General features: G+C 44.4%; 1 protein-coding gene across 2 annotated transcripts; it reads left to right on the top strand.

Moving 5' to 3' along the window:
- On the top strand, positions 1 to 27413 carry LOC310698258 (uncharacterized protein). Of its 2 annotated transcripts, XM_083485283.1 has the most exons (4): positions 1 to 193; positions 22713 to 22768; positions 23059 to 24963; positions 26092 to 27413. In XM_083485283.1, the coding sequence occupies exons 3-4, from the start codon at positions 23952 to 23954 to the stop codon at positions 26247 to 26249; spliced, it is 1170 nt and encodes a 389-aa protein (XP_083341409.1). In that variant the 5' UTR covers positions 1 to 193; positions 22713 to 22768; positions 23059 to 23951; the 3' UTR covers positions 26250 to 27413. The 2 variants fall into 2 exon arrangements, with proteins under 2 accessions (XP_083341409.1, XP_083341408.1); XM_083485282.1 differs by lacking the exon at positions 1 to 193 and having other exon boundaries at positions 21779 to 22768.

The raw sequence follows: 27413 nt of genomic DNA, 5'->3' as shown, positions 1-27413 counted from the left end.
AGCAGGGGAGTCCTCCTGGGCAGCCGCAGCGGTGGCAACCGTCCTTATGAGGCCTGTCAGGCCCTGCCCTGGGCCAGGTGGTGAGTGGCAGGAATGGGGCCCTCAGGCACTCAAGCAGGGGAGTCCTCCTGGGCAGCAGCAGCGGTGGCAACCGTCCTTATGAGGCTTGTCAGGCCCCGCCCTGGGCCAGGTGGTGAGTGGCAGAAACGGGGCCCTTAGGCACTCACGCAGGGGTGTCCTCCGCAGCAGCAGCAGCGGCAGCGGCAGCAACTTCTGAATGCAATGCTGAGCTGCTGTGAAGGACAAGCCCCTCTTCAGATGTGAGTGTTGTCAACTCTGCACTCCCCCCATAATCCAGGTAGCGATTATGTGTTAACAAACCATTTTCTCAAAGACACAAAAGTCTTGATTTCCAGCAGAAATAGGGCCTTGGGTAAGCACCTGGGATGCCAACCTGAAGAAAATATTGTGGGGGCCCAGGAAAGCCCCTCTCCGCCTAATAAATCACATGCTGCAATGCACACACACCATTTGAATGGTAATGCCCATCAACCCTGGGGGAGGCCCGGCCCCCTCAAATATTTTATTATGGGGGACAAAGCCCCCACGGCCCCTAGGAGTTGGCTCCTGTGCCTGGAACCCTTTGGAATCTTCCTACTGCTTGCTAGAGATTGAGGTAGCAGGTGTGACCGATGTTAATAAGTATATGCCAGTATGTCTAATGGGGATGTGTCCCAAGTGTTTTAAGTAGCCCTCAATGCCCTTGGCAGTGCCTCTACATCAGCAGCAGAAAAGGAAAGTGTGATGGACAGACCATTGGGTCATCCTCCTGGAGACCCTTAATACATCATGGCAGGGAGGAGAAATGGCCAATAAGGAAAAAGTGATGATGGTAAAAGGAGAATTTGGCATTTTAAGTGGCAGATAAGGCCTGGCCAGGGAAGTAGCTAATGGTGATTAGGAGATTGTCAGGCAGGATATACTGATTTAATTTCCTTAGGTGGAGGAAAAGGACCTAGAAAGGGGCTAGAGGTATTTCACAGGCAGAGTGGGCAGCCATACAAGGAAGAAACAGGTTCAATAGAAGGAGTTCTATTGCAGGGAATTATAGGTAAAGTTCACGTTTAAACTTGAAGCAGCATAACTGACAAAATAAACTGAATGTTGTTGGCATATGTCTGTCTTGGGAGACAATGGAGGAGTGTACCTTTGGGGTGAAGTCAAAACATTAGAGACTTTCAGCACCTACTGTGACTGTAGAGACCGATATGGAAGAGATGTTTTGTTGCAGCTGGGACAGATGAAGGCGTCCAGTTGTGCTGCTGCAGATGCACCATGGCCTTTTTTCACTCTCTGCTCCTCCCAGCGGTCATTCCTCCTCCAGTCAATGCTGTGGATACAGGACCTGACTGCCTGTCTCTAGGCACTGTTCCCAGCCTTCATCTTTGTAATACAGAGTTGGTCTGCCTATGGGCCTGGTGCCCGAAGCCAGCTCCCTGTAGAGCAGGGGTAGGCAACCTGGGGCCAGATGCGGCCCAATCACCTTCTAAATCCAGCCCACGGATGGTCTGGGAATCAGTGTGTTTTTACATGAGTAGAATGTGTGCTTTTATTTAAAATGCATCTCTGGGTTATTTGTGGGTCATAGGAATTCGTTCCTTTTCTCCCCAAAATATAGTCCGGCCCACCAAGTGGTCTGAGGGATGGTGGACCGGCCCATGGCTGCAAAGGTTGCTGACCCCTGCTGTAGAGCATAACCTTAGGGATCCTGCCATCTTCCATTCTGTGGACATGACCATAGACATTGCTGAGGCAGGAGTGTGAACATGCTGGCAATGTGGGCTTGGGAGGGCGCATCTTTGCTTGAGACTCTGTCCTGCCATGTGATGCCCAAAATCTTCCTGATGCAGTGCATGTAGAAGGCATTGAAGTATTGTGCCTTTAACATTGAAACCTCCAAGCTTTATCCTCCATTGCTTTAAAAACACGTTAGCCTTTCCACTAACCTTCAGCTTTAATCTATCCCTAGTACAGGGAATAAGTTGTCATAGGAACCCCTAAGTCAAATGTCCTTGCTGCAGAGCTACATTATACTCTGTGACACATGAAAAATCCTTGGCGTCTCAGGTATCATAGGCAGGAAGTCGCCAAGGTTAAAAAACACCTTTCTCGATCACACCCCGATCCCCCCTTCACTAAGTGAGTTTGTCACTGTGGAAGCAGTATACATGGGTCTGGGATCTGCAAGGACCTGGGCCTGTAAAAGGCTTGAGCCTGTTCAGAACTTATATTCCTAGGGCCATGTCTCCCTGGAACAAAAGTTAGCATGTTGGAGGCTTTTGACCACCAATACTGTACTGCTTTTCCTGTGCTCCCCCCCCCCTTGCAAATCTACTTGTTGTGGTTTCATATTAACCAGGTTTTGACAACTTTGTCATCCCTATAAATTAGATTAGATAAATTTATTGTCATTGTCCGTATATACACAGTATACACAACAACGAAAATCAAACACCCACCCAAAGACCGGGTTCACATATACATTTGCAACCGTATCTCCGACACTCTCATCCTATTTAGACATAATCTATAAAACATAACATAATCCAGAATATAGCATGACCTATTAAAGGCATAACATAACCTAAAACCTATCTCATTCCTTCCTACTCCCTGCTTACTAAACCTTGCAACTGGCCCTGAGATCATTATTTAGTGCAATCAGAGCTCTTGGATAGAAACTATTCAGAAGGCGTGTGGTTCGTGTTTTCATTGTCCTATATCTTCTGCCCGAAGGCAATAGTTCAAAGAAGTTGTGAGCAGGGTGGGTGGGATCTCTCAGAATATTATGTGACTTCTTCAAGATGCGAGGCGTGAAGATCTCATCCAGGGTTGGTAGTCGGAGCCCAATAACATTCTGGGCAATTTTAATTGTTCTCTGTAAAGCTTTTTTATCCGTTTCAGAGCTGCTCCCATACCACGATAATATACTATAGGTTAAGACACTCTCGATGGTACTATGATAATAGGACAGAAGTAGGTGCTGGGATAGATTCCGTCCCCTGAGCATTCTCAGGAAATACAACCTCCCCTGCACCTTCCTCACAACCATATTAATATTTGCAGTCCATGAGAGGTCCTCCGAAGATCTGTCTGTGGGTAAGGAATTTCCTGACTGATAGGCCGCAGACAGTGAGAATGGGACCTTACTATTCTTCTACTCTAGTATTAAGCACAGGAGCCCCTCAGGGATGTGTGCTAAGTCCCTTTCTCTATTCCCTGTACACATTTGATTGCACCCCACTGTATAACACTGTTAAGCTCCATATGTTGGTAGAATATCTTATCGATTAGTTCCCAAAAAAGACATGGAGTTCTTTTCAAACACAATTGGCTTGTCTTCATAAACAGAGTCTTGAAGGACTGACATTTGCCCTAATCACAGCATGAAGGCTTGGTTTTCTTTTGTAGCCACAGAAAGAATGCCTGGTTTCCCACCAAAATGAAAAGCACAAGCCTTTGCTGTGCCCTGAACTCCCATTAACTGCATGCCTTCTGCCACAGGCCTTCCAAGAGACAACCAGCTGTTTGGATGCAGCCTTCTTCCTCCAGGTTTCATTAAAGACAAACCCACTTTTAATTTAAACTGTCTGCTGTTGGTATTTTCTTCCTGTTTGCATATTTTGGCACTTTTAATATTTTTAAAATGCCTCATTTTATCTTATTTGTGTATATAGTGCTATTCATCAGAAAAGATGACAAAATCGGGCAACATGGAAGTAAATAAGGTGAAAAGGGGGTTGCAGGACTTTTTCCTAGCATGAGGAGTGGCGCTGCCTTTCCAGGGGGTGCAGCTCCCATGGGGGCTATGCCCAGAATAGCTTTTCTTGGATTTTCAGTTGTATAGAGAACAAATAAGAGATATACAGTAAAGTCCACATAAAGCACTGCTCTTCCCCCGGAGCAAAACAGGAGAGCAGGAACATTAGCAACATATATAAGAGAACCACACATCAAAGAGAGGCAAAAATAAGTACAAGGTACAGGAATAAAAGCTGGACCTTGACAGAAGACAGGGAGAAAATCATGCAGATCAAATTACCAGTTTTCAACAAATGTTCCTGTCTGCAAATGCATTAGACATGGGCTGCCTCTGAAGACAGTTTGGAAACTTCATCTGGTGCAGAATTCAGTGGCCAGGTTGCCTATTAATGTAAGACAGTTTGAGCATATAATTCAAATCCTGATCTGACTTCATTGGCTGCCAATTAATTTCCAGGCCTAGTTCAAAGTGCTGGTTTTGACCTATAAAGCCCCACATGGCTCAGGACTGCAATACCTCAAGGACTGCCTTTCCCCATACTGTATGTACTTACCTGGACCCAGGGGCGCGGACTTATAAAAAATATTGGGGGGGCCCGGGAAAGCTCATGAATAATAAATAAGCTCATGAATATGCAGATAAAGTGGCGCCGCCTCCTCGTGAGCGAATAGGGGAGAGCGTGCTGCGCCTATTAATCAGCTCCGAAGGAAATTGGGTGGAGCTTTTGCTCGGGAGGGAGGGCAGGAGGCATGCAGCCCGACCCTGTGCATTTTGGGCTGGGGGAGGGGCGGTGGTGGCGCTCTGCTGGAGGGGCGCCCGAGATTATTGGGGGGGCGGAGCCCCCCAAACGAATTTTTGAGGGGGCTCGGGCCCCCTCAGGCCCCATGGAGTCGGCGCCTATGCCTGGACCCCGCAATCATCCTTCTTCGTGTGCCTCCTCCACAAGAGGTCTGAAGGGTGGCAACATGAGAACGGGCCTTTTCTGCAGCAGCTGCCCATTTGTGGAGTGCTCTCCTCAAGGCTGCTTGCCTGGTGTCTTCACTACATATATTTGGGTGTCAGGCAAACACTTTCCTCTGTAACTAGGCCTTTGGTCTTTAACGATCTATGACCTTTTAGAAGTGGGTGTTTTTGATGTATTTCTTTTTCTTTTTGGTTTTAATGTATCTATGGTGGGGGATTGTCTGTCTGTCTCTTTGGCTTTACGTCACTTTGGTTTTCCCTGGGAAAAAGAAAGCAATTAACAAATTCAATTAATCATCATCATCCCCATCTCCCACCATAACATACTAAAATATTATGACTGCTATTTGCCCTGCAGCAAACCTAGGATATGGGTAATCTTTTCTAGAATTGCAGTGTTCCAATTGTTCTTACAACATGCTTGCATAGCTGTCAAGTGTCCCTTATTTGAAGGGACAGTCCCTTATTCCAGCGCCATGTCCCGCTGCTGTCCCTTATTGATGGATGTCCCTTAAATGTCCCTTAAATGATGTCCCTTAAATTTCAAAGGAAGCAGCTCCTCTCCCTGCCAGCCAGGGAGGAGGGAGGCTCCAACTGTGTTGCTTGGCTGTGTTGCTCACCCAGTAAGAAGTCTAAGAACGACTGGGGGGTGGAGCTTGCATGCCTTGTGTGTGGCTAGTTAATGCAAGCTGAGGAGGTTTCTGAATGCTGGACGCCATTTTGTTGCACATGCTGCTGCAAACTTTGCAGTGCAAAGCCAGGCCGGGGAGCCATCTTAAGTTGAGGCTGCAAAGGCTTTGTGGTGCATGTGATTCAGATTCTATTCAGTTGAATCTCTGGTTACAAAGTTGGTTGGACAGTGTTCTCGAAGCTACCAGCATGAGTTTGACCAGACTGCAGGAGGACAGGAAGATTGGAGTGCTTGGAACAGGTGAGGCTGCAGGTCCCTTATTTTGGCTGCTGGTCCCTTATTTTCAAATCTGTAAGTTGACAGCTATGCATGCTTGCAAGGAATAGATCGTATTAAAGTTTGCAATGCTATACTACTGTTCGCATAGAAGCAATCAGTAAAGAATGTTAAAAGTTCCTTAGAATGTAAATCCTTGTTTGAGCCATTAAACAGGGATAATATGAACAATTCTGGAGAGTGAGCAATAGGCTCAAGTGATAAGAGCTACAGGTGCAACTTTCTCTCTCACACAGACATACTGTACATCTCCTCACTGTCCTTCACATAGGCAGGCAAGCAGCACGATCACAGTTCATATTAAAGCAAGATAAAGTGTCATGTGGAAGCTTTGAAGAATACTTTTGTGGAGTTCACAGAGCTACCATCCTGTAATGTGTTCCACATAAATGACTCGGGCCACATTCCCACGGTACATTTAAAGCAGTATCAAACTAATTTAAATGAACTGAGCTGCATTTTGTTAAGGCTGCTGAGAGCTTTGCAGAGGCCTCCTATTCCCCTCACCGAGCTGCAGTTTCCAGAGTTTCCTGTGACAGTTTAAACCACTCTGAAAACCATTGCTCTATGAGGGAATTAGGGATCTCCTCTCAGCTCTTAGCAACCTTGACAAACTGTAGCTCCCATAATTTTTTTGAGAGAAGCCATGACTGTTTAAAGTAGCATACTCTCCAACATTCCTCAGATGAAAACAAGGACATTTTCATATGAGGAATGTTGGAGGGTATGCCCGTCCACAGGCATCCCTGGGTGGCCTCGAACCACCAACCTTCTGGTTAACAGCCAGACACACTGACCTATGGCAGCACAGTGGGTCATCTAGTCCAACCCTGTGCAATGCGGAAATTAACTTTAAAATCCCAGTGAGCTTCATGGCTAAATGGGGACTAGAACCCTGGTATGGTCTGACACTCTAGCCACTATACCGCACTGGTGTTAAAAAGCTTCATAGGGTTGGCAACTTTTCTTTTCCTAAGAACAGCTGTCACTGCCTTTAGCTTTGGATACCCATTAGGCAGAAATTCATCTGATAAAACATTTTTCTTAGCAAGTTTGATCCTTGCAAGTTTTATTCATGGACCTGAGTTATACTGGCTGACTGTTTTTAAGCCTGTTTGAAATATTTGGAAGAAATAATTGATTTAAAAAACCACACAACCCAACTCCTATATTTGTAGCAAGATTAACGTATGGTGTAATATGGCCTTGCAGTCACATTGCCGTAAATTTCAATATGCTTATCTGGCATTAGGAGCATAGGAATTTGCCTTATACTGAGTCAGACCATCGTTCCATCTAACATGTCTACATGGTCTAGCAGCAGCTCTACACCTTTAAAGGCAGGAATCTTTTTCAGTCCCCACTGAAAATGAGATGCGCCAGGTACCCTTTGCTTGCAAAAGCATTTCCTTCCCCTAAGATTGAGCAGCTTCTTCTGCCCCTGCAGGTGTTAAAGACATAGGCACCTCCTCAGACAAAGGTATTGGCAATCATTATCCATTATGTGCATGGAAACAATAAATAAAAATGTGAAACACACACTGTGTTCTATAGGATTAACACATTGTGGAAAGGAATAAAGTGTGTTGTTCAAAAGTTAGGTTTTCTGGCAACCTTACTTGTATGCACAACATGATCATTAGCACTTAATATACAGTGATACCTCGGGTTAAGTACTTAATTTGTTCCGGAGGTCCGTTCTTAACCTGAAACTGTTATCACAGAAATTCTACCCACTAAAGACAATTTTAATTTTTCCCACCTTAGCATGTCTTTTTAAATTTCTGTACATGTCTTAAGATACCGGTAATTATTTTGAAACAACATACAATTCATATTTGTCATGGAGATACCTAAATATTCTACTTTCTTTTCAGTTTGAAATCCAGTCTTCTCTGTTAAGGGCTTTTGATCTTCTGTTGTCATTTTGAAAATGTCATTTTCATCTTCTGATAATTACCCTTAAAACCTGCTAGCATGCCAAATTCATTTAATTTATTTGTAAGAGTCTCCACCCCCTGTAAATGAATATAATGAAATCATAATCAAACTTTATTACGGTCGCAGACCAGCATAAGATAAAAACATGTGAATAAAATAAAGCACATAAGACTTAAAGAAGAAAGGGATAAAAGCTAATAGTTAAAAGTGGTTATAACTCACATAAACTTAAAACAGATAGAAACAAAAGACAAGCAATTAAAAGCGACAGTAAGGGAGGAAACATGAAGCAGCACAGGTCTTGCATTATGGGTCTTCAGTTTAGGCATGATTTGTGCCACAAACCATCCTTCAACAGATGCCCATCATGGGACTGCAAAATCTAGCAAATGAGAATGTGACACCTTGGAGTAGTAAGGAGATACAGAGTTGCACTAGGAATTTGTGTAGTATAGGCAGGATGAACCTAGCTCGTGTCTCTGTACAGTATTGGCAGTGAAAAAGTGCGTGTTCCGTTGTTTCCCATTTCCCAGAGCCACACGGGCATTTCTTCTCGTCGTACGGTGTCTTCCTAAAATGGCCTTCTGAATAGTTGAAGGGAGGACCTGGCAATGGGCCATAGTGAAAGCACTTCACTGTTTTGGAATATATGGCATTTGGGAGATGAGGTATCTCCTGGTTTCACTAATTGGGATTTTCAGGGACCTGGCTAGATCTGCTTGGCATTCTGTCTCTTCCACGCACTGTTTAATTATTTTTTTAGCTTGTTCATACGCCATGTCAAGTAGAATCTGTGGGGTGAGGCCTAGAGTTGTTATGTTTATCACTGCCTGTTGCCATGTTGTTTGGAAATCATCCTTAATAGTTAGGGGAGCAAGGCCATGTGGGAAGGAGGATAGTCTCAGCCAGTAATTAAGTGTGGCAAGCCACACTCTGGCCTGAATTCTTGTGAATCCAGTTTCGAGGTAGCATTGGAGACGTGTTTAGGCAATTGTAGGGCTGATCTCAAAAATTTAGATTCTACCAGTCCTAGTGTTGCACAATTGGCGGAGGAGCCTAGGTCATCAGGGAATGCCTGTAACTTATAATCTTCCTCTTTTATCTTTATCCTCTTAATTCTCTAAGCAAAACTTCCAAAACCAAGATGAAAAGCAATGGGGACAATGGACCCCTTGCCTGGTCCCCTTCTGTATCCCACGGGTTTTGTTAGTTCTCAATTAACAATTATATGAGCTGTCTGTGGTGATTTTATCCTTCTAAAAATATTATATCCAAAATTCGTTTCTTGTGAAACTCTCAAGAAAAATACCCAGTTCATATTTGTCAAAACCTTTTTTCTGCATCAAGAGAAATCAGTGCAGCACGCTTCTCATTGTCACAGTTCAAATATTCCGAGATATTTAACACATTTCTGACATTGTCACTTAACTGTTTTTTTAGGTAACAATCCACTGTGGTCATAATGAATAAAGTATTGTAGAATTTTTTTAAATCTTTCTGACAAAACCATTCTAAATACCTTATAATCGTTATTCAATAATGAGATCAGATGGCATTTTTTTACTAAGGTAAAATATTGGCCCTCTTTAGGTATAAGAGTAATGTTGGCCTCCTTCCAGTTATCTGATATCTTACTGCCCTGCAGAATATTATTCATTGTTCATTGTAAGGATTATGAATGTCCATCTTCCAAAATATGCGGGGGGGGGAGAGATAGTAAGCAGCTGCTAAATAAATGCTTACATTTCTGGCATTGGGAAGATGTGGTTTCTTGTTTACCAGGATATGCATACTTTGAACCGAATATTCTAAAAATTCTTTCTTTGGCTCTGCCAATTAAAATACAGAAGCAGCTTGCTCTTTCTCACTATCTTAGTTTGATCTTTGTGCACTCACTGTAAAATTAATGTGAATATTTTCATCCACCAGCTGTTGAAGGCAATGGGAGCTTGAGTAACAGTGGTGGTCTTTTGGATTTGAAGAGAGCATTTGGACAGTTCTTGCTTCTTATCAAGATGAGAGGGAAGGACCCATTAGGTGTTTCCTGCTTTTCTACATGCACCTTATAACACCCCCCCCCCCAAACAGAGGTTATTGATTCCTGCCTCCATCCCACCTTTCCTATGTATGACCATCAGGTCACATATTCTTATTGGTTATTTGCTCCCAGTCTAGGACCCCTTCCTAGTTACTATTCCCCCAAACAGCAATGAGTTGGCAGCTACTAACTGTGAGGACAATGGAACACAGCTGTAAGAGTGACACATCTTGAAGAAGAAAATCTTTTTGTACCCTTATGAAAGGTTTGGAATCAATGTGCTGCATCAAAATAGATCTTAAGCTCTGTGGAACAATTTCACTTCCCATTTTATACTAGGCATCTTTTGGATGTGTTAGGTCAAAACATGACAACTGGAGATCTGAGTAGGTTATACTGTTTCAGTCTGGCCCACTTTGGAATTGGTTTGACAAGTGGTTCAGAATTTCATTCCAAAATACTTAATTGGAAGCAAGCTCTACAAAGAGCCTTGCTGGATCAGTCAAAAGATGCAACCAGTCCACTTCCCAAATGGGCCAGAAGATTCCTCTGGAAAACTCATCAGCAGGCCTTGAAGGCCATATCACTTTTCTGCTGTTGCTGCCCAGCAACTGATATAAAGCGACAGTTTCTGATCCTAGCAGTTCTATATAGCTATCACGACTAGGAATATAGGAAGCTGCCTTATACTGAGCTAGACCTTTGCTCCAACTAGCTCAGTATTGTCTATATTGACTGGCAGCAGCTCTCCAGAGTTTCAAGCAGGGGACATTCAGTAGCCTACCTGGAGATGCTGGAGACTGAACCTGAATACACAGTAGTGCTTTGGCCCTTCCCATTAATGTTCTAAGCCTCTTTTAAAACCACCTAAGTTAGTGGCTATCATGAATGTTGAGATATCATTAGCAGCCTAAAATTTATTATTATTATTATTATTATTATTATTATTATTATTATTATTATTTGTACCCCGCCCATCTGGCTGGGTTTCCCCAGACACTCTGGGCGGCTTCCACAGAAACCAAAAATACACTAAAATATCACACATTAAAAACTTCCCTGAACAGGGCTGCCTTAAGATGTCTTCTGAATGTCAGGTAGTTGTTGATCACTTTGACATCTGATGGGAGGGCGTTCCACAGGACGGGCGCCACTACCCAGAAGGCCCTCTGCCTGGTTCCCTGTAGCTTTGCTTCTCGCAATGAGGGAACTGCCAGAAGGCCCTCGGCACTGGACCTCAGCGTCCGGGCAGAACGATGGGGGTGGAGACACTCCTTCAGGTATACTGGACCGAGGCCATTTAGGGCTTTAAAGGTCAGCACCAGCACTTTGAATTGTGATCGGAAACGTACTGGGAGCCAATGTAGGTCTTTCAAGACCGGTGTTATGTGGTCTCAGCGGCCGCCCCCAGTCACCAGTCTAGCTGCTGCATTCTGGATTAGTTGTAGTTTCCGGGTCACCTTCAAAGGTAGCCCCACGTAGAGCGCATTGCAGTAGTCCAAGCGGGAGATAGCTAGAGCATGCACCACTCTGGTGAGACAGTCTGCGGGCAGGTAGGGTCTCAGCCTGCATACCAGGTGGAGTTGGTAGACAGCTGTCCTGGATACAGAATTGATCTGTGCCTCCATGGACAGCTGTGAGTCCAAAATGACTCCCAGGCTGCGCACCTGGTCCTTCAGGGGCACAGTTACCTCATTCAGGACCAGGGAGTCCTCCACACCAGCCCGCCCCCTGTCCCCCAACAACAGTACTTCTGTCTTGTCAGGATTCAACCTCAATCCATTAGCCGCCATCCATCCTCCAACGGCCTCCAGGCACTCACACAGGACCTTCACCGCCTTATAGAATCATAGAATCATAGAATCATAGAGTTGGAAGAGACCACAAGGGCCATCGAGTCCAACCCCCTGCCAAGCAGGAAACACCATCAGAGCACTCCTGACATATGGTTGTCAAGCCTCTGCTTAAAGACCTCCAGAGAAGGAGACTCCACCACACTCCTTGGCAGCAAATTCCACTGTCGAACAGCTCTTACTGTCAGGAAGTTCTTCCTAATGCCTTCACTGGTTCTGATTTGAAAGAGAGGTAGAGCTGGGTATCATCTGCATATTGATGGACACCCAGTCCAAACCCCCTGATGATCTCTCCCAGCGGCTTCATATAGATGTTAAAAAGCATGGGGGAGAGGACGGAACCCTGAGGTACCCCACAAGTGAGGGCCCAGGGGTCTGAACACTCATCCCCCACACCACTTTCTGAACACGGCCCAGGAGGAAGGAGCGAAATCACTGTATAACAGTGACCCCGGCTCCCAGCCCCTCTAGACGGTCCAGAAGGATGTTATGGTCGATTGTATCAAAGGCCGCTGAGAGATCCAGCAGAACTAGGAAACAGCTCTCACCGTTGTCCCTAGCTCGCCGGAGATCCTCCACCAGCGCGACCAAGGCAGTTTCAGTCCCATGATGAGGCCTGAATCCCGATTGGAAGGGATCCAAATGGTCTGCATCCTCCAGGCGTGCCTGGAGTTGTTCAGCAACCACTCGCTCAATCACCTTGCCCAAGAATGGAAGATTTGAGACTGGGCGATAGTTGGCCATACTGGCTGGGTCTAAAGATGTTTTTTTAAGAAGCGGTTTAATGACCGCCTCTTTCAGCAGATCTGGGAATGTTCCCTCACAGAGGGAAGCATTCACCACCCCGCAGAGCCCATCACCCAGCCCTTCCTGGCTTGTTTTTATTAGCCAGGATGGGCAAGGATCAAGAAGACAGGTGGTTGGTTTCACGCGTCCAAGCAGCCTGTCCACATCCTCGGGGGTAACGGATTGAAATTGATTCCATGCAACTTGACCAGACAGGGCTCTAGCACTCTCCTGCCCCAGCCCTGCTCCCATGGTGGTGTCTAGCTCCTTCCGAATATGAGTGATTTTATCTGCAAAAAACTTTGCAAAATCGTTGCAGGAGATCTTGGGGTCTTTACAAGACCCCGGTGGTAAAGGTGGTTCTGTCAAATTGTGGACCACCTGAGTCTCCTGCTACTATTTTCTGCAGATGCAATGGAGGCGGTGAAGAAGGCCCTCGTCATTGTCGCCATTGCCGCTTGGTAGGGTCGACGTTGAGCTCTAACCTGTGTCCGGTCAGATTCGGAGTGAGTTTTCTGCCACCGACGCTCTAGCCGATTGTTTCATCGCTCTCAGCTCTGAAGAAAACCACGGGGCTGTCCGGGCTCCATGCAATCAGAGAGGGTGCTTCGGAACCAGACAGTCGATAGCCCTGGTTAACTCTGCATTCCAGCGGGCCACCAGGGAATCAGCTGAAAGGCCATCAGCATGGGATAAAGCATCCCCTACCACTCTCTGGAAACCATTTGGATCCATTTGGATCCATTAAGTGGCGGGGGCGGACCATCCGAATTGGTCCCACCTCCCTGCAGAGGGGAAGGGTTGCGGAGAAGTCCAGTTGCACCAGGAAGTGATCTGACCCTGGCACTGGTCTAGAGCATCAATGCATCAAATCTAGAGAAGGCAGAATTATGTGCATAGGAAGATTAGAAATGGTTGATAATTCCCCCCTGTATATGTATGAAATTGGGATTTCTTTCTTTATTAAATTTATATCCTGCATGCCCTCCAAAGGAGCCCAGGGTAACAAGCACATTAATAATAATAATAATAATAATAATAATAATAATAATAATAATAAACCTATTAAAAACAGTTTTAAAGCATCCTAAAAGTTAGGTTGAGAGTATGATAAGGCAAACATAAATACAGATTATGAAACAATGCATATATGTAAACTATACCATACAAATTTTACTGCCATGTTATTCTGGCACACGAGGCAAAAAATCTCACAAGTTCCACTCCTCTCCCCTGGTTGAAATAAATACAACCGTAACTGAGGGCTCGCCCACATTTCAGCTTGCACTGTGCCTGCTTAACCCATGCTTCCTAGGCACTGGTCTGAGTGGTTTCCTCCTTGTGTAGCTCCTTCCCAATGGAAAACCCACTATTTCAAGATAAATTGGGCACTCTGGGGAAAACACAGATTTCTGTTTGCTCCGATTGAGCGTTCAAGGGTGGTTTTTCCTGGGAAAGCAGCGGGGCATTAATTTCACTCCAGGGACATGTGATAAAGCTGTGGAGTTTTAGTTCATAAATTTGGTAAACAGGAAATCTTTCGCAACTTGCATCACTGGTTGGATCCCATAAAGACTAATGGGCAGTTCTAGATTTTTCTCTTTCTCAAGGTGTGCTTTGAAGATAAAGGTGATACAGAAATCATTAGGTTCCAGCCAGTGGGCTAAATTGCAGCAAAACCCAAAACAGAAGGAAAGGCTGGTGGGGGGCTTGGTTATTCAGTATTGCCTATTTTGGTTTATAATATAAAACAAGAGAGAATTGTGTCTCTGCAGCTACATCTGAGATCTATCTCTATTTGTCAGCTTGACAATGGTTGTATGCCTGTGTTTTTAAATGTGGCCTGAACAGTACCAATTCTACCCGATAGAAAGTTTGAGGCAAATCAGAGGAGTCTTTGAGGAGACAGAAATGATCTCACCTTCTGAGCATTTCCCTCTTCTTGCATTGAATGTTTTCTGGCCTGTCATATCTTCTAAATGGTTTAGCCTAAAAATGTCAGATTTGTTCTAATCTGTTAGGCTTGGCAAGGGCCGGCGTCTTTTGACTAATCTGTGTGGGTGAGAGAGCAGCCATGTGGAAAGGTGTGTGGGCCTGTAGGGTGCATGTGTGTGTGGGGCTACTATTTGATTCATTGCACTATCAAAGCCATCTCTAGTTGCAGTCAAGGGTGGCAGCAGCTGGGTGTATTTATTTGTTTTTTAAACACCTTTATTAGGACCGACCAAAGTGTTACAAAGTTGTGAGCAAGCTTCTGAGGTCCCAAAACTCTTCATCAGGCTGGATGCTGAGTAAGGCCACATTCATAGCATACATTTAAAGCACTCTGATACCACTTTAAACTGTCATGGCTCTCCTCAAAGAATGCTGGGAAATGTAGTTTGTTAAGGGTACTAAAAGTCCTGTGTTCCCGCTACAGAGTGGTTTAGCAGTCAATCGCTCTTCACAGGCAACTCTGCAAACTGCATCTCTGAAGGAGGAAAAGAGCTCTCTTAGTAATTTCGTTCGACTTCCAAGGTATGACTGTATATAAAAACACAACAAAGCATCAAACATTAAAAAACAAAATATCCTATATGAGCAACAAACAAACCAATAAATCAATAGAAACCAACAACAACAACAATAACAACAATAAACAGCTTATACACAATAACTATACACAAATTAAAATAACTGCCAACCCAAACTAAACATTTAACCAACATCAACCCAGCAAAAACAAAACAGAGGAACCAAAATTAGTACCATTTAAAAATATTCAAAACATTTTAACTAGTTGCCCCAACCCAAGAGCGCATGCATGAGAAAGTGATGCTGGGGATTTCTAGACTAAATAATGAATGGCCTGACTTCCAGCTTAGATGATGTTGCGTCCTGATGGCACATGCTTTGGCAATCCTCTGATACATACTTGGTGCATATATCTTTCCGCCACTATAATATGCGCCTCCAATGTTATTTCCTTATTCTTTGAGAACATTACAAGTAGCGACATAACATTATCAATGCCAGTTAATGCTGCAAAGGGGGCAGAAGGAGTTGGAACAGATGGCCTTTGGATCCCTTCTCAGTTGTTGCTGCTGCTGTTATTAAATAATAACATATATTTTACTTAAAAGAAATCAAATCCTTGGAGAGGGGAGAATTAAATCCTGACAACCAATCCCCATTCTGATTTTTGCATGAAAAATCCTGGCAACTGGTCCAGACGTGGGTTTTTACTTTCTAAAGCAGTCGGTCCACTGAGCTAGTGCAGAGTGCACCGTAACATCTCTGCAAGTGCAGGACAGTGAGCTCATTGACTTTCCCCCCTCTGCTCTCTGTGGAATACATCAAGTCAGTTCTCATTATTCAATACTGTTATTTCTCATTTTTGTGGTGAAGATCATTGGGAAGAGAACATCCTGTTTTCTGATGCCTAACATCCCCTGGTTTGGGGAGTGAGGGGAGAGAGGGCAAATGTTCTTCCTCCTCCTTTGTATTTCTACTTCTATAAAGCTCTTTTGGACTGGGGGTCTGGCAGGCAGAATATTTCCCAGCTTCATACACGTATTTGATTTGGCAGGGACAGTCCCAGTGGAATTGCGTTTTGTATTAGAAGCAGTCCCCTTCCCCCCTCCCAGAAATTAAAACAACAACATGTGATTTATTAATCTTGGTATTTTATTTAGCAGATAAATGCTGGTATGACTTCTCTCTCCATGATTTATAGCATTTGGATCCTGCTTGCTTGTTGCTGAAATCAAAATTAATATGACTGAATGATAAATCAAATTTAGGATCATGTGGGTTCTTCATCTCAGTGGCCCTTCCATAGAATATGGATCTAAAACATTATTTTAATGTAGTTACTTATTGGTTAGGGCCAAAGCTAGACACATGAGTACGTTTCCACCTTAGTGGCCAATAACAAATTGCTGGTGATGGTGTAGTTGCTGATAGAGAGGAATCAGTGCCAGAGCAAAAGGGTTAATCCCCCTCCCCTATGCCATAAACCTGATCCAAACTGGGGGGCTCTAAAGCTGCTTTTTGAAAAAGGAAAATATGTCATAATTTCCTTAATCACTTTTAGTTTGGCCCAAACTTGAGACCTCTGGAGATCATGCCTTGCTTCCTATGGACACTTCTGAGTCAATTCTGTTTTCTAGCTCTTTCTGTTTTTAAGAGGTCTGATTCTCATATCTTGACTTGATTTTTTGATAAATTTCATGTTTAAATTTTATTAATTTTACTTTTGCACTTATTTTTACTTTATAGCTTCCAAGTTTGCTTGCATCTACATTTTAATAAGTGCTCAAAATCCACAACTTTAAAGAAAAACAACAACAACAACAACAACAACGTCCTGAGACCTCTCAGAGGATCTGCTAAGCCAGGGTATCATTTCATAACATTGCTGGGTAAATGGTGAGGAAAGTTCAGCCTTAATAATCACCCTCCGTGTCAATGTGCTATGCTTGTTATGAAGGAATGTGGCACTCCTATAACCATCTCACCTACCATGAAGCAATAGTCCTTGGCCATGACAAGATGTATAACAGGAAGAAGAGGAAGAAGAGACCATTGCTTAGGCATGAGGGGCATTAACTGGCCCCAAGTCACCTGGTGAGCTTAATGGGGATTTTCACTGCGGTCTCCTAGTCCTGTTTTGGCATTCTAACCACTACCCCACACTACCAGGAGAAGCAGGCAGAAAGCATGCGGTGGAGCAATCCAAGGATGAAGCTGGAAGTCCTTGGGAACTTATGAGAATCACAAGGGAGAAGTGGGGGCAGGGCTGCCAACTTGAGTAAAATATTGTGGAGGTGGACAATCAATCATAAGACGTGGTACATGCACACCATTTGAATGACAATGCTCATCAACTGGGGGGGGGGCTCAAATTTTATTTGGGGGGGGGCAGAAGGGACCTCAGCCCCTAGGTGTTGACTTCTATGAGTGTGGGTCAGAGTTGGCCTGAGGGTCAAGCCACTAGTCAGGATCAGAGCTAGTCTGCATGCCAGGAACAACAGAGGAAAACTGTCATTGACCTGACAACATCCTCAGCCATCTTCAGGCCTCTTGTGCAATTTCCTACAGGGATGCACAGTGGCAAAGCATTTGCTCTGCATGCAGAAGGCATCTGGTACAGTCCCTGGCATCTTGAGGTAGGGCTAGGAGGGAATGCTGCTTGAAATCCTGAAAAGTTGCTCCAAGGCAGTCTAGGCAACACTGGACCATGGCCTGATCTGATCCAATAAAAGGCAGCTCCCTATGCATGGGGAAGGCCTGTAGCTCAGCAGCAGAGAATCTTCTTTGCATGCAAACACTCCCAAGTTCAATTCTTGGCATCTGACCCCTGCCTGAAATCCTGAAGAGTTACTGCCACCCATTGAAGACAATACTGGGCTAGATGGACCAATGGCCTGACTCTACAAGGCAGTCTGCTATATTCCTGCAAAAACTGACCAATGGGATCAGAGGCAGGATTCTCCTAAGAACAACCCTCCACCACAACTCTGTAGAGCACTGTAGGCCCGTTCAGAAATTCACCTGAATGTGCAAATGCTCAAAGTGTGGATGGGGGGCAGGGGCACGTATTCAAGGCCCACCCCCATGTCCTCACACATGCCCGTTATACATCTCATGAACCACCTCTGTGTGGAGCAGAGAAGACTCACAGGAGGCTTCTACTCACATTTGCTTGAATGCTAGTGAAATGTCTTCCACTGCTTTGTCAGGGCTCCTGATCATGTGCAGAATTCTACTCAGATTTAAGCAAACCTACAGGCATTTCCCACTCAACCTGGGGGTGGTTGGGGACCGAGCATACAGGGCAGTGTGATTTGGGACATGGTTGCCTGCTTGTGTGCATATCCCTGCCCTCCATCCATGGGAACCGGGGCTGGCCCAAGACATTTTGGCACCTGAGATCACCCACAAAATGGTACCCCCTCCCCACCAGGGAAGAAGGGGTGAGTGAAGATCTATATGAGGAGTAAGGGGGGAAGAGAATAAAGATCTAGATCGGCATTTGCTGCCCCTGTGGGTCCTGCTACCTGAGGCGGTTGACTCACCTTGCCTTATGAGTGGGCCAGCCCTGACGGATACATAGTTCATGCATTCAGGCTCAAATGCCTGAACATGCTTTGTGTTCCAGGCTTTTCTTAGAAGGCAGAAGCACCAAAATCATGTGGCCAGGCAGCTCGAGACCCCACTGGGGTCTGACATTCACCAGCCAAGATCCTGCTCTTGACAGAGCAAGTGATGCTGTGGTATCTTTCACTGCACTTTCCTGTTCTAGGGCAGATCTGCAGCCTTTTCTTAAAATAACATTTGCTTTTTTAGCAATGGGAGGCTGTGATTCAGACAATTTCAGCCATCAGGCAAGCAGCCTATCATGCAATCCTGCTTTCGTGCCTTTGGCTCAGGATAAAGCAAAGTGAAGGTTGAAGGTCAAAAACTGCTGACCAGCATTTGATCCACCCTCTCACGTGGATTCCCCTGCTCTGCCCCTTGCCCCAAAAGCTGAAAAGTACATTCCTACTTTTAGACAATTTTTTGGCAGCTTTCTTCTGCATAATATATATTGCTAAGCAAACGACTGAACTCCATAGATGACCTGGTTTGCTTACGAGTTGGAGGAAAGTCTGTCGTGTCAATCTGGATATGCACAAAGTGAACGCCAAGCCCTTTGGCATGCTGTAAGTATGTGTTGATTGTGAATAGGCTTTTCCAGCCAGAAAGAAAAAAGAAAGAAAGAAAGATTCTGAAGGCCTTTCTCTAAGATTTTCCATAAGGTCACCTTGCAAATCATTTGAAGTCACAAATCATTGTTCTTTATTTTCAAACTGAACTATGAGCAGAGGAGGAAACTGGCAAAGTCCACTTGCATCTCTCTTAATGAGAAAAAACACACACCACAGGATCAGGACAGCTTCACACAGAAGCATAGAATTGTAGAGTTGAAAGGAACACCAAGGGTCATCTAGTCCAACCCCCTGCAATGCAGGAATCCCAGCTCTGACAGATGAGCATCCAATTTCTGTTTAAAAACTTCCAATGAAGGAGAGTCCACCACCTTCCGAGGGAGACCATTCCACTGTCAAACAGCTGTTACTTTAAGAAAGTTCTTCCTAATGTTTAATCAGAAGCTCCTTTTTTGGAATTTGAATCCATTGGTTTGGATAGTTGCTGTGATCCTATGACTATTGCCATGGACACTGCTGGTATAATATACACACTGCCCATTCGTGTGGTTATAGTGAAGGATGTATAGTGGTACGTTGGGTTACATACGCTTCAGGTTACAGACTCCACTAACTCAGAAATAGTACCTCAGGTTAAGAACTTTGCTTCAGGGTGAGAACAGAAATCGCGCAGCGGCGGCACAGCGGCAGCAGGAGGCCCCATTAGTTAAAGTGGTGCTTCAGGTTAAGAACAGTTTCAGGTTAAGAACAGACCTCCAGAACGGATTAAGTTCTTAGCCTGAGGTACCACTGTACTGCACTAGCAATGCCACCAATGGTCTGGTTCAGAAACAAACAATACCAATGGTTAGCACTAGCTAGCATTTGTGGCCTTAATCATCGTTACAAGCTGTAAGTGGCAAATTCAGAAGTGCAGGGTCCTTTAATGATTGTCACAGCCATGCCTCCTTAAGCCTTCTAAGATTATTCATAGAATAATAGAACTGTAGAGCTCGAAGGGACCCTGAGAGTGAGTCACCACCCCCTGAATGCAGGAATCCTGTCCACAGCCATCCCTGGGTGGGCTTGAACCACCAACCTTTTGGTTGACAGCCAGACACACTGACCCATTGTGCCATCTGATATCTCTATTCAACCTTCTAACTTAACTCAATAATCTTGTAATTTAATAGTAATAATAATAATAATAATAATAATAATAATAATAATAATAATAGGTGCATTGCAATGAGTAGTTCAGATCTCCATTTGTTGCTTTTCAGCTAGAGCTACTATTCTCTGTGCAAATACAGTGGACGCTTGGGTTGCGAACGTGATCCATGTGGGAAGCATGTTCGCAACCTGCAGCACCACGTGTGCGCACGTGTGGGTCGCAATTCGGTGCCTCTGCGCATGCACAAAGCGCGATTTAGCAGTTCTGCACATGCGCAAGTGCCGAAACCCAGAAAAATAATAAAAAACTTTTTTTATTTATATCCCGCCCTCCCCAGCCGAAGCCGGGCTCAGGGCGGCCAACAACAATAAAATAAGACAACATTTTAAAATCATTTCATTAAAAAAATACTTCAGATCAAATTGATGGCAACCATTGGGTAGAGTTCTGTGAAGATTGCCAAAGGAGGGAGTCAGGCTGTGCCCTGGCCAAAGGCTTGGCGGAACAGCTGTGTTTTGCAGGCCCTGCAGAAAAGATGTCAAGTCCCGCAGGGCCCTAATCTCTTGTGGCAGAGTGTTCCACCAGATCGGAGCCACAGCCAAAAAAGCCCTGGCTCTAGTTGAGGCCAGCCTAACCACTCTGTGGCCTGGGACCTTCAAGATGTTTTTGTTTGAAGATCATAAGTTCCTCTTTGGGACATACCAGGAGAGGCAGTCCCGTAGGTACGAGGGTCCTAGGCCGTATAGGGCTCTAAAGGTTAAAACCACCACCTTAAACCTGATCCTGTACTCCACCGGGAGCCAGTGCAGCTGGTATAGAAGTAACCAACTCTGGTACTTCCGGGTTTGGAACGGTGTGCAACCCGAAATCGCAGAACCAGAAGCATCTGTAACCCGAGGTATGACTGTACATAGGCAAACATTTTGGAGTGCTGCAGTATCTTGCACAGCCTACTCCTGAAATAGAAGCACCTTGTGTTTTCAGTGTCCCAAGATGCTTAGCTTTGGAGCACACAAAACAACAACTTCCCAGTGCTCTTTCCATGTGCCTTCTCTAAAGGGATATTAGGAGCCAATCCTCCATGGTGGTGCCTTACTTCATTTTGCTCTGATTGGCCCCCATCAGCACCAAGGCTGAAAAGACTTATCAGTGGTTAAAACTTCCTTGATGACTGGGCAGTTCAAGGATTTTGGAAACATGGACCTTGCTGCAGAAATAGTACTGGACCTTCAACCCCGGGGAACCCAGACAGTACTAAGATCACAAAGTGAAACCGTGATTTAAGATGCTAAGTGCTGTGTTAAGGGAACAGCCACTCAATCTGCTCTTCCCTTTGCAATCAGAGAGGTGGAAGAGGTGGTGACCCGAGTCATCTGATCTCTCTCTTTCCCTCTTTTTTAAGAGAATCGGAATCATAATCCTTTGGCCATTGTGTGGACATTTCCCCACGTGGCATACCACATGTTGTTTCAGGTGTGTAGTAAGTGTAGCTGCATTCACCATCTCCTTCACCACACAAAAGGGTCAGCACTCTTAACTGGCAAAAGTGTTAACCCAGGCATAGGCAAACTTGGCCCCCCAGATGTTTTGGGACTACAGTTCCCATCATCCCTGACCACTGGTCCTGTTAGCTAGGGATCATGGGAGTTGTAGTCCCAAAAACATATGGAGGGCCGAGTTTGCCTATGCCTGTGCTAACTGCATGGCTAGAACTGATGATGGGACTAAGGAAACCAACTGTCCATACAACAGCATCTTCCTCTCTGTTGGGAATGCTTGTCTTCATCCGTAATCCTTTCAAAGAACATGAGTCACTTCCTTTCATGGTGAGATGCTCAAACTGTGTGGCAGCAGGGCACCCTCAGCTGCTCCTGGAAGTGCTGTGATTTCTGCATTGCAGGAGTTAGACTAGATGACCCTTGTGGTCCCTTCCAACTCAACAGTTCTATGATTCTGTCTGCCACCAACTACTCCTGCTATCTCTCTGAATGACTCACAGTTCTCTCCTCACTGCCTAACCTGGTGGGACAGGATAAATTATGTCAAATATATTCATGAAGTGGAATGTATTCCTTTGATCAATCCCAATGCAGTGATCAGGGGTGCCAACTTGAATAAAATATTTGGGGTGCCCATGTAAGGTTTGCCTCATATAATTGAGTACATAATTTTGTGCACGCACACCATTTGAAGGCAATCCCCATCACCTTGCGGGTGTGTGTGTGTGTGTGTCACGCTTAAATGTTTTATTGGGGCGGGCTGATGACCCCTCGGCCCCTAAGAGTTGCCTCCCATGGCAGTGATATGGCAGAATGAGTTGCCCTCAGAGGAGTGTGTCTGATGTATCTTGGTATGAGTCACGGCTCTGATCAGGTCTCCATTTAATTTTGAGAAAGAACCTAGAACAGTGATTCATACAAAGACATGGGGGGGGGCATCCCATAAGAATAAGCCATTCCTACTTTTTCCCTTTCTAAAAGTGAATCTTTTTTGCAGGGCAACATTGGAACATGCCTCCTGTTTTAACCCAGACATCTGTTGAGCTCCTCAGGGTGAGAAAAATACTCAAAATAGTCTCCCATGATGTCAAATAGTTTCTTTAATAACATGAGGGCATTTACAGCTTTTCATAGTCTACATTATTAGGGTGTTCCCTTTATTTCCCTTTTACAAATATATTTGACCATAAATGTGCATTTATTGAAAAGAGGCACTTGACATCACCTGCAGCTTTGAAGTTTATTTGTTTTTGTAACTTTAATTTTTTGTTCCTTGCCATGATGAACAAGATCTCCCACCTCCCCCTGCCCTTTGATCACCCAACTTTCTTTTTCACTGGCAGAGCATGCGACTCTAGATTTGAATACTGAGCCATTCTGCATTAAGGAACAGAAGACCCAATCCACTGAAGAATTCTCTTCCATAAGTTCCACTAAAATTAAAAGGAGCCCCCAGAAGATCAATTGTTCACTTCTTTTCCAGCACCGTCCAAAAAGAAACAATAAGGCAAAGTGGAAAGTTATTATTTTTACAAGGTTAGCTTTTCTGCCCTTTGGAAAGTCCCGTTTATCCACCCTCCCACGCTCAACCTTGGTACTCCAGGTGATGCAGCATCTAAGCTACCCAGTGCCTCCGGTGTTGCCAGCTGTTGGATATCTGGTTCTAAGAGATGTTGACATTGTCATTAAGGGAGGTGGTTGCTGAACCAATCAGACAATCTTCTTTGCAAATCAGCGACCTTGGCTGGTGGATTAAATGTCCTCAGCAGCATCTCAAAAATATTAGCTAGGTTGCTACAATTAGGCAATGGTGACTTCAAGGCTACTGGGTGGGCCTTTCCTCCATCCCTTTTCTAGCTGCTGGATAAGAGAGCAAAAGCCAGTGTGTGTGAGAGAGACAGACAGAGAGAGAGATAGAGAGAGCTGAGCTGGAAGCAAACCAAAGACAGAGACATACTTGCTTTATGCTCAGTCCAAAACTATAGGAGAAGCAGGATCTTTAGGGCTGTTAATGTTGTGAGCCATTCTATCCTATGCTCATGTTGTTTATATGTGTAAATAAAACCATATAGCCTAAAGACACCACGCTCTCTGCCGACCATCATTCCAAGGAAACTGAACTCCGGACAAGTGCCTGGAACCCCTGGACTCGCTCACTGCTGGGAGATTGGGCTGGTGTGCAGCACTGGTGTTTTTCCTGCAGGAACAACTGTGAGTGAGTTGTGCCTGAGTCGAAATGGAGGGAGAAATAGCAACACTCCAGGATCAAATGAAGTTGCTATTCCAGCAGAAGCAGCAGCAAATGGAAGACCAACAACAAATGATGAGGCAGCTTAAAAGCAGTCTTGAAGAGAAAATGGATGCCTCTTATCAGGGTATCAAAGACTTCATGGATAAACAGTTGCAAGAGGTGAAAAGTGACCTAGAAGCCCAGGTAAAGGGCTCCAGGAAGAGAATTGAGGAAGTAGATGACAAACTGACCAACCTGGACTATAAGGCGTTCAAGGCAATATCCAGAACCCAAAATGCTTTGGCTGACTTGGAAGTAGCCAACATGTATGAAAATGAAGATATTTATAAAGGATTACAGGCACTGGAAATGAAACTGCAAATTGTGAAGGAAGAGTGCCAACACACCCGTGGAGCAAGTGACTTGGTGAGAAACCAGCAACCAGCAAGTGTGCGCAAGAAGACCCCCCCTAAGGGGCAGGCAGGTGTAGCTGATGAATTCAAGAAGCTCTCTCTGTATGATGGCAAGACTCCCTTGGAAGCTTATCTTTCAGAGTTTGAAACAATCTCCCAAGTAAATGGCTGGGATGAAAAACAAAGGGGGGAATTCCTAGCAGCCAGTCTTAGTGGGTCAGCTCAGGAAATCCTGCAGCATCTCCCATCAGAGAAAAGGCAGAGCTATCCTGATCTGGTGAAAGCCTTAAGTCGGCAATTTAGACCAGGGCACCGTGCTGAGCTAGCCAGGGCCCATTTCAGGAGTAACAGGAAGAATAAACTAGTGATCCCTCCAGACTTTGCTGAGGACTTGAAGACTCTTGCAGAAATAGCATACCAGGAGGGCAAAAAGGAAACAGAGGATGCACTGGCAAAGGAAAGGCAGAGTGATATGGAGGGCAGCTGGAAGGTGCCGCGCCCAAAGAACCTGCAGGAAGCCATAGAATTCACCAAAGAGATAGAAACATTTCTTGCCGAGACCAGAAAAGGAAGAGGAAAAGCTTTCTTGCAGGAAGTCTTTGAGGGTAAGTACACATCCTTTTCTACTGCAAATGGGAATGTGGGACAGCCTGACTGTGCAGCTAATGTTTTAGATTGGTTAGAGGAGTTCCTAAACTTGGTTGAAAAACCCAGGTAATTGGCAATGGCAAAGGGTTGAGGGATAATGTGCCATTGAGGTGCTGGCACTGTAACAAAATTGGCCGCAAAAAGAGAACTGCTATCTTGCCAAGGGAAGTCATGCGAGAGGTTCACAAGTGCCAAAAGATGATGAATGAACCGGTGTTGGAAAATGGGGTGCCAGCAAGCCGAACGGGCAAAGCTTGGAGGGAATAAGGGAAGTCTCACAGTGTGTGCCCAAATCTGGGTAATTAGACTGTAATAATAGTAGCCTGGCAATTAGCTGTGAGGCTGGTGGTGTGAAATGCACAGAGATATTTCATATGGAATCAGGCATCACTGTTCTTTAATCTGACATACCAGGCTTATTCAGAAAAGAAATGGATCTTGTAAGAAGGGCTGCCTGGTCTCAGATAGAGACCACCAGTAGTAATATTAGTATATTAGTTTTATAATATTATTATATTAGTATATAATATTAATAGTAATATTAATTAATATAAACAAATTAATACTATTAATTTAATTTCTGACCTTTCCACCTACCATAAAGTCCCAGGGTGTGTTACGACAACTTAAAAATTTCAATATTAAAAACACTTTAAAACGAATTGCAGTTACATGTATAGGGCAGCTCCTATATAGATGTAGATATGATGTTATCAATCAATTATAAAACTATTACAGACAACAGCAGCATTTCAGCAAATCTGCAGGCTCTGAATAGCCTACATTTCATTCACCTAACGCCTGGGAGAAGAAAGAGGTTTAACCTAGAATCATATCAAATTTGGGGCATTCTGCATCTCCGGTGGAGAGAATCCCACAATCAAGATGTCATTATAGAAATGGCCTGATTCCAAGCCAACACCCAGCATGCTGGATTAGCAAATGCTACTTGATCACATAGCGGCATTTCCAGAGAAATCCATCTGGCCCAGTTTTCAAAGAACCAAACAGGCGACAGAGTTTCTTAGCCTCTGAAAGAGACTTTTACTTTTAATGAAATTTTGTTTGTTTGTTTGTTTCTGAAGGGATAGAAGAGGAAGACGAATACGAATACGAAGACGAATACGAATACGAAGAGGAAGAGGAAGGAGAAGAAAAGCCAGGTCCATACCTCCCCCCCTTCTCCACTGACAAGAAAGATCCACCAGAAGAGGAGGAGCTGGGGGCCTGTGCCAAGCCTTAGTTTGTTTCTCTTAGATGCTTTAATAATTTGCAATATAAGGGTTTGTCCACACTTCTACTTATCCAGTGCTTTCTATTCACTGGTCCAAGAGGTTTTCCTTTTGCCCTGCTATTTCCACTGGGAAAACCCACTGTTTAACACTGAATTGGAACAAATGCCAGACCACAGAAAACCTAAAAGATGTTTGTTCCGATTTAGTGGTTTTCCAGGGGGGAAATGGGTGGGATAAACAGAAGAAAACATGGGACAAGTGGAAGTGTGGATGAGCCTTGAGTGGGGGGCGGGGGCGGGTGCTGCACATTGGAAATGAAATTTCTACTCTGCTGTTTCAACTGATGGCGTTTAATTTTGTCATTTGCTTTATTTCTTTTATTTTATTTTCATTATCTGTCTTGTGGTGGTTGTTGCATATTGAGGCCCCGTAACCGGCCTGTTCCCTAAGGTACGATTGCAATACTTCAAAAAGTGAAAATCCTGACACAAAAGTTGCTGAGCTTCTTTTTAGTTCCCGGACATTTCAGCAATTTCCACCTGGATTCCCTCGCACTTGAGCCGGAAGCTGCACTTAGTGCAGAATGCTGCAACGTGATTGCTGACAGGAGGCCCTGTCAACACAACAAGGAGGGTGGTGATAAAATAGCGAAATGCAGTGTAACCATTATACAGTTAGAAATCTAAACAACCATGAAAATTACAGGAGTGATCTTTTTCTTAATGAACATACATATATTCGAATCTTGATAGAAGAAGAATCCACCCATAAATCAACAGTTGGTAAACATTCTGACGTAGTTCCAGTATACATCACATTTCCTCCCCCAGGGGGGGCTTAATCACTGAGCTAACAAAATTAAATAAAACAAGATTCCAGTCAACATCTATTTCCATATAAGGTAAATATAATGTGAAGAGAACGCATACATGCAACAATACCTTGTGTAGTAGAATGCAGACAGTGAGCAATTATTAGTTTAGAACAAGGGTAAATCTATAAAGGTAAAAAATGACAAAATAACTCATCTATATGCCTTGTTAGCATATAACACTCAGTGCTCAGAGATCTGCACTGGTTGCCAATCTGCTACAGTGCCAAGATACACACATACAGGTTTGTATGCTGCCCTTCCATAGTTTAAAACCATGCGCAAGGCAGCTTATTACTTG

Source organism: Podarcis liolepis (genome assembly GCF_965112155.1).
Source record: "Podarcis liolepis genome assembly, chromosome: Z".
NCBI lineage: Eukaryota > Metazoa > Chordata > Lepidosauria > Squamata > Lacertidae > Podarcis > Podarcis liolepis.
Note: the sequence above shows the minus strand (reverse complement) of the source record. Positions and strands in the feature narration are given on the sequence as shown.

Coding starts and splice junctions, on each gene's coding strand:
- LOC310698258 (XM_083485283.1), top strand. CDS start 23,952: ATGGAGGGAGAAATAGCAACACTCCAGGATCAAATGAAGTTGCTATTC. Junction 24,964..26,091: donor CTTGCAGGAAGTCTTTGAGG/GTAAGTACACAT, acceptor TTGTTTCTGAAG/GGATAGAAGAGGAAGACGAA.